Here is a 7,959-nt window from a genome sequence, read left to right as displayed (position 1 = left end):
TTAACAAGCTTTCCCCCTCGTCACAAGTCAAGGACATGTGCTCATCGTTCCCGTAAGGCTGAATAAACACACGCAGGTTCGCACAGCGCACTCAGGCAAACGCATTTGCTGAACTTGCACAACCCTGACGTTTTTCAGAGCTACTCTTTTAAGAAATACAAACCTAAAAGCCTTTCTCCTTACTATGCTTTCAGACCATGCCTTTCTATTAAAAAAAAAAAAAAAAAAGGAAGATGAAATAAGAAAGAGGCAGAAGAGAATTACCTGTCCTATATTGCAACAAAGACACCAGTAGCTAGAAAGTTTGAAGGCACAGAAGAAAAGCAGAAAATGAGAGCAAACACACAGGAAAAATAACGAAACACCATAAAAAAGCCCAACCAGAAAAAGTCTCAAAGCACAGGGGAGCAAGAGATACCAAAAAGGCAAAAAAACAGGTATAGTTTTTTATTCTAGTAGACCTCTCAGTTCAAAATAAATGGATTTTCTCATCTGCATAGCATAAGATGCTTTCAACTGTATGAAAAAAAAAAAACCCAGAACTACCAAGAAGGATAGATGCAGAAAGAAGGGGGGGTTTGAGAAGATACCAAAGCATAAGGTTGAGATAAAACCAAAGAAGCAGAAGTAGCAAGCAATTCATATGATGTTTTCGAGAAGACTTCCAGCTCGTTACATGCCCTGCCCTCCCTTTTGTATCAGTAGCCTCAATCCTGCAGGCTTGATTTGCGGGGTTGGGGTCTTTTTTTGGCTCACCCCCTCGCAGGGGTCCGACGCAGACACCCTCACCTCCCCATGGCAACGGGCCGGGGAATCACGACAGCGCGTCACCTTAGGGAATCTGGTTAGACCGATACAGAAACACCGTCAACTACCGGATGTCATCATTTGTTTCATAACCAAAACGCCAACCAACTGAAAAAAAAAAAAAAAAAAAAAGAAGTTTTAAAAGAGTCTGCTACTGACATAATTCCTTCTTAAAATTTATAAGTCTGGCTGCAGTTTTAAAAAAAGATGCAATTAATTATTAACGATCACTCCGTGGTTGTCTAAAGAGAGACCTACGTAAACCAAAGCTGCTGTCTGCTGCCGACGCCAGGGGTAGCAAAAATCTCACCAGGGTACCTGTGCTGCAGCTTTCAGCAGGAGAGATGGTCACGGGACATGGAAAACCGCAGGTACAGGGACAGAGCACTCATATGTGTAGTCGTAAATGAAAAAAAAAAAAAAAACCAACAAATATAGATCTATATATTTACAGAAGCTGCTCAACATACTGAACACCATCCAGACTATGTTCCTTAAAGCTTCCCATATATTCCCCCTCCACTTCCATTTTCAGGCGCTGCCAGCAAACACCTCGCCCCGCGAAAGCACCAAAACTACTTTTCCCACTTCTCTTGCCACCGAAGAGAACGGGCCACAGCAGAAAACCTCTACCTCATACGCATATATTTTGGGGGGGGGGCTGGGGGGGGCGGAGATACTCAGCCAGATGCGATATGGGGCTGATGTTAACACCGGCAGGAAGAAGGAATAACAAGAATTACCTAAAGTCTAGTTTGAAAACAGATGAGCAACAAGAACAGAAGAAACCCCAACACATATATTTGATATATTTGATGCTCAACACATATGTTATATGTGTTGAGCATCCCATTGCTCATTTAAAGCCACTTTTTAGGAAAAGACTTCTCAGGTTCGACTCATGGCACGTTTTTGCTGGAGATGCACCGGTCAACGTTAAAAATAAGGTATTGCACATTTTGGGGAAAAAAAAAAAAAATAAAATTCTCCTACAAGGGTGACAAAAAATGGTTTAGTTCCCCAGGAAAGTGGTCATGCATCTCACCGTGACTGCATCACAGTAAAGGGTTTGATCTCCCTGCACACAATCTGCACTTCCAATGCCTACGCTTGTTTAAAGCTTCTGAACATAAAAGGGTTTAAAGCTGCCATTCCCTTAAAAAAAAAAAAATCCCCTGACACACAAGGAGCATCCTTTGCTGTAACGATCAGGCTCAAAATGTCATGGCTTCCAAGCCAAACATTTTGGCTGACCGTTGCCATACTCAAAATACTTCAATAAAACACCCACACAGTGACAAGAATGAGACTTTAATCAGTTTTAAGTGGAGTTTTAACACTAAGAGATAAAGGGTTGTTAAACACAATAACAAACGGACATCTGATTTGTATGAGGCATTATCCTGTACATGTCATAACTTGTTTTTTTTTGTGTATTCTCAGTGCATAGCATTACACACAGAGCCACTGTTGCACAGCACAATAGTATTTGAAGAGGCTGAATCAGAGTAAGGCTGCTTAACAGACTGATTTTTTTTTTTTCCTTTTAGTATCTCTATATATATATGCTATATGAAAACAGACTGAAAAATTTGAACCGGCAGAGAAAGGCAGCTCTGCCAAACACTGCAGTTGGAGCCCCTTTTAGTGCACAGTTCCACTCCATCCATCTGCATGCATGACACTTTTCTAACAGTATTTAAAAGGTAAACGAGGCACTTCGTGGCAACCACAGGCATCGTTAACATATTGCACACATTGGCTATGACTAAACATGGAACTTGCACACTAGCATCCTTTTTCTTTTTTCCTTTTTTTTTTTTTTTTTTAAGCTGATACATTTGATGCTGCATGTAAACTCCACTTCAGTTTACAACGTGTGCCACGGGAACGAATCTGGATGCTATTTCTACAACTGCCCTTTTAATAGCTGTAGCAAATATTTTGAGTGGGGCTACCAATGATTCGGGGATGCTTCAGGCCCTACTAACCTTACCCAAGCGATGCCTTCAAGTCGTTTCACACATGTAAGCTGTTGCACATCCAAAAAGGTTTAAGCGTACAGTCCAGAAACTCAAGGAAAGATTACCTACAGAATGCAGTTCAAGCTAATTATGAATACTGTCATAAATAAAAAGTTTTTAATAAGGACTCAAAAACCTTTCAGTCATAGTAATTCTTGTCAACTTCTATGGGGGTGGTAACTGAAATAAAGTATAGGAGAGTATGTATAATATATATTTATATATATAATATATATATATAATGCCATTTTTCCATTTCCAATGACTACACCATAAAATGTAAGCAAGGCTTCTCAAAGACACGAAACGTTTAAAAAAAAAAAAAAAAACAACAAACCCTCATTCCAACCTTCACATTCCAAAGGAAAAATAACAGTGCAAAAGCCCATCGTGTCATGATTTCCAATCCGGCCCTCAGCGTTACACACCAGAACGGCACCAATCCAATTTTTATTATCCAAAGTGGGACATGCAGCAGTGTCAATATCCGAATACTTCTACAGCATGAACATTTTTGTTTATTAGCCAACACAACTTTCAACTGTTAAGAAAAAAAAAAAAAACAAAAAAAAAAACAAAACAAAACAAAACAGACAAGGTGAAACATGATTTGAAGGGTAAGAGTTAAACGTCACGTCCCAAGGTAACCACCTCCTGCTCCTCAATAACAGCGGGAATAATGAGTGCTGGAACCAGCAATCTTGATCCATTAAGCTATTAAAGTCTAATTAAACCTGTAAGTCGGAAAATATTTATCGGCTTTGTTAGAAGTTAGACTCAGGAATCCGACGAGTAAAATTGACCAACAGATACCAAAAAGAAAGCACTTCAGACCATCGTTTACCAAGAGTAATTACTGGAAGTCCTGCCTTGTCTCATTCAAATTCTTACCATTAATGCTGTTGTACAGGGCCCTTAGGGAATCCATACACAGTTGTTATCTAGGCGAGAACACAGCTCATGAACTTCAATGTCAGCACCAATAAGTTAATTAAAAGGCATGGTGGGGGGGTGTATTACATCCTCAAAAAAAAAAAAAAAAAAAAGACGATTTGGGGACAGCTATTTATGGCGTACTTTAGAGAGAAGAATTTTGTCAGCTACTTCACGTTTGTATGCAACAGTAGTTGTAGTCTTAAGTCATCTGCAGTCTGGGCATGTCAATCGTAGACCGAAAGTGAATCTCAAGCCCTACTCCTGTCTATATCCCTACAAACAAATAATACAACACTGCCGGTTTCGAAATCTCATTTGTTGGGTGGTTCGTTGTTCGGTTTGTCTTTCTTATTAATAGCACACAATGCATTTGGGACAAGCTCTGCTTTTTAAAAAGTACACATCTTCATATACACACGGTGCTGAGAATTTACTGCAACACTGGTTTCCTCTATATCATAGAATGGTTTAGGTTGAAAGGGACCTTAAAGATCATCTAGTTCCACCCCCCTGCCCTGGGCAGGGACACCTCCCACCAGCCCAGGTTGCTCCGAGCCCCGTCCAACCTGGCCTCGAACACCTCCAGGGATGGGGCAGCCACAGCTTCTCTGGGCAACCTGGGCCAGGGGCTCACCGCCCCAGAGTGAATCCTGATATCCCGATTCCCGATATCTAAATCTCCCCTTTTCCAGTTTGAAGCCATTCCCCCTCATCCTATCACTCCATGCCCTTGTATAAAGTCCCTCCCCAGCTCTCCTGGAGCCCCTTCAGATACTGAAAGGGGCTCTAAGGTCTCCCCGGAGCCTTCTCTTCTCCAGGCTGAAAACCCCCAAGTCTCTCAGCCTGTCCGCCCAGCAGAGGGGCTCCAGCCCTCGGATCGTTGTGTGTAATGTCTGTTTTTAAAACATTGTAGATACTGAGTATTCAAGTAAAATTCCCTAACAGTTAACAACATTTTTTTTTTAAAAAAAAAAAGTGTGCAAAACTGCAAAACTCATTGTAATAGAATGTGTAAGGTCAAAGGGGTGGAACGGCTGACAGAGGTTTGATTGAATAAATGCATCACAAATCTTCAAAACAAACACTAACCTGGAGAATCTCCAACTGAAATTTCCTGTGCACCATTACAAAATATTTTTATCTTAATGAGGAAAAAAAGCTTGCAAGGCAGCACATGAAGTATTCACAGCAGGAATATGATTGAAAAAAAACTAATAATATAAATGTAAGATGTTGACTGATGTATGCACTAATAGCATCTGACTTTTAGCACTGGCCTTGATTACACAAGAGATGGAGCAGCCATTACAATTAAAAAAAAAAAAAAACCAATAAGTCATTGTCAAATTTTTTCACAATTTGTTTCAAGCCCATATTTTAGTTGATAGCCTCCACATTTGTATGGTTAAGTCATTGTTGCTGTGTTTCCTTTCTGTGACCCCAATAATTTTTCTCCCTTCATTTGCGGGTCTTTTGGATGTTGTGAAGGTTCATTCCTGTACCCCTATACAGAATCACTCCCTCTAGCTGCCTTTTCTAGCACCATTACACTTAAAAAAAATAAAATGCACAAACAACAAGCAGTGACAGCGGCGACTCTTCCATTGTCCAGGATGAATTACGGTAGCATGCTAAAGAAAGGTGCATGTAAATAGCCGGATATGGTACACAGGCCAAGCTCCAGCGGACTATATTCCTTTCTGAGCATTACTTTCCATCCCCCATCCAAAATACATGCAATTAGAATGTAGTAAAACCTTCTAGAAACATCTCTTAGCCAACTGCAGACTTTTCTGTTGCCACACAAGTGCAAAAATAGGGGCAGGATGTGAACCTGTATATTTTCGGAACTTCGTTTGGTGACAGAACACAAAAGGAAAAATTCCTACGTATACACATTAGGTCTGTCTCCACTTTTATAAAACTGGAATAAAATGGGAAAGTGCCATGTTTATAGTTCCTAATTGAAGTTTTAATGTCCTTTTGACACAAAAAGGTATATACATATCAACGCTACGTAACCTTTTTTTTTCTCCAACTGGACAAGTGTCAAACCCTGTAGATTTATAGGGCAAAACAAGATTGGTCAGGAAAGAATTGTTCTCCTATAATTGGTAATCTGACACTATGTCCTTTTGCCATTTAAAAAGGTCCTTTTTTTCAGTTTATTCAAGTTTGTCACTCTTCGTGGTTGTTTTTTTTTGTGTGGGTTTTTTTTTTATCTCCGATAAAAAAAATATTCAGACTTTTGTAATCTGCGTATGCTGATCTTCATCAAAAGGTTCATTCTCTGGATCAGAGTCAGTGGTGTCAGAGTATCTATAATGATCAGGTTCATTGTCACTAACATCTGGTGTTACAGAAGTTGAACTGCTAGCCTCTGGATTTGATGGCTCTTCTACTGTTTTTGTGAAAAATAGCTTCACCTGGGAAAGGAAAAAACAACATTTAAAAAGGGAACCTGGATTTTAACCAAGCACAGGTAACAATGCAGTTTTTAACAGTATGGCTCCTTTCCTTACACTGAATCACACGAGTGCTCCTCCCTCTACTCTGGAAAGAAGGAAATAAAGAGCGAGCTCTTCTGAAGTTAGCCAGCCTCTCATTACCACCCCTGACAACATGAAGGACTGACAAAGCAGCAGGTTTTTCAAGCCCAGCTGAAGGACTTCTGCGTATCTGCACCGACCGCTGGTCCTCTGGAGTTACAGCAGCAGGACATGCCCCTGCAGCCGGCCATGCCACACTACGTTTTTCGACCATCCTACCTTCTAGACGTCTGCGAGCACAAAAAAAAAAAATGTAATAAGAGTGCACAGGAGTGAACAAAACACTCTATAACTGGCGACGTGTGTGTTTTAAAAGTCTGATCCAAGCAACTTTCCAACGAGCAACTACGACCATTACCTTCAAAAGAGCATTGCTGGGGTCTCACTGATATTTTATGAGCACGTCGGAAAATGCTAAAATTCTTTAAAATGCCTTTTTCATTTTTAAAAAACAGTGCTGGCAATGGCTGGTATTCCTCAAAGCTGAACTCACAGGTTAAGGTATCCCTGTGACACAGGCACCTCTGCAAATCAACTCAGGAATTGCTGTGTAAAGCTCAGAGCTCGTGGCGATGCAGCTGGTACAGGAAAGATGCTACCTGGATCTCTGGGTCTCCTACTACTCATCTCTAATGGCTTTGATAAATACCCAAAACAACCTTTTTTTTACTCCCAGTCTCTCAACAACTATCGACTTCCAAAAAGCAGATAAACGTAGCAAAGCTTCTAGCTTTGTAAGTGGTGGCAATATGAACACATGAATTCAATTTCTACAGACATCACTTTCAAATGGTTCCTCCATAAGGCAAGACAGACACATCAGATAAAGTCATGCAGCTTTTCAGCTTTGTTTACACATAATATATACTGACCTTGAAGTTTGGAGAGAAATATCTGTTGGCTTTGTCTTTATTTGCTTTGTCTAGATCGTTTTTTGTTAATGTAAGGATTAAATATTCCTTATCGTTATCTGAGCGCTCTGTACTGAAAATACCATCAAGTTCCTGATCTGCAACTAGACTTCCATTTTCTACTTTGTCTGAATTTTCATCCAGTCCTATGAAGAATGTATTTACCCAAAAGTGAAACATTTTGTCCTGGGGGAGGAAGAACACAAAGAACAAGCTTGCTTTAATATTCACTAGTAGCACATTAATTAGACTAATATCATCATCTGGTCAAAAACAAATCGGTAATATCAAACAAAACCTTTTTGGACAACAGTAAATCGTTGGTTACGTTGCAAGCAAAGACATTTTCACCAATTCTCCTACACAATACACAAAACTGTACTAATCAAACTCAGTTTTAACCAATTAAGCTGTCAGAAGTCACTCCTTATCAAATGTTGGTTTTAAAACAATCTGTCATACCTACCAAAACGCAGATGACCATAAATTAAACAAGTGTTAAACTTGTAATCACAAGGCATAAAGAGATTTTTTTCTGCTCCCACCTTGCCAAGCAGTAGCCAGACCAAACGGACAACCTGTGTGACCCAGGTTAGGTGACAATATTTATCAATAAAGCCCCACGTAACACAACACTCTTATTTTCATACAGAAATAGCTGCAACTGAGCAAAAACCACCCTACAAATACAGGACTCCTATTGTAGTGGATTCATTACTGCTTTATGGAGAT

General features: G+C 40.0%; 1 protein-coding gene across 1 annotated transcript in view; it reads right to left on the bottom strand.

The window, feature by feature from the left end:
• Nucleotides 1-5,717: 5,717 nt before the first annotated feature.
• PTEN (phosphatase and tensin homolog) overlaps nucleotides 5,718-7,959 on the bottom strand; it is a 48,456-nt gene continuing 46,214 nt past the window's right edge. The window contains exons 8-9 of the mRNA XM_082486595.1: nucleotides 7,189-7,413; nucleotides 5,718-6,193 (exon numbers count right to left, since the gene is read on the bottom strand). Of these exons, the coding sequence (XP_082342721.1) occupies nucleotides 6,008-6,193; nucleotides 7,189-7,413 (411 nt within the window). The 3' untranslated portion in view covers nucleotides 5,718-6,007. The remainder of the gene's footprint in view (nucleotides 6,194-7,188; nucleotides 7,414-7,959) is intronic.

The sequence above is a fragment of the Vanellus vanellus genome, assembly GCF_965231255.1.
Source record: "Vanellus vanellus genome assembly, chromosome: 7".
NCBI lineage: Eukaryota > Metazoa > Chordata > Aves > Charadriiformes > Charadriidae > Vanellus > Vanellus vanellus.
The sequence above is the reverse complement of the archived record's forward strand: the minus strand, read 5'-3'. Positions and strand labels throughout refer to the sequence as shown.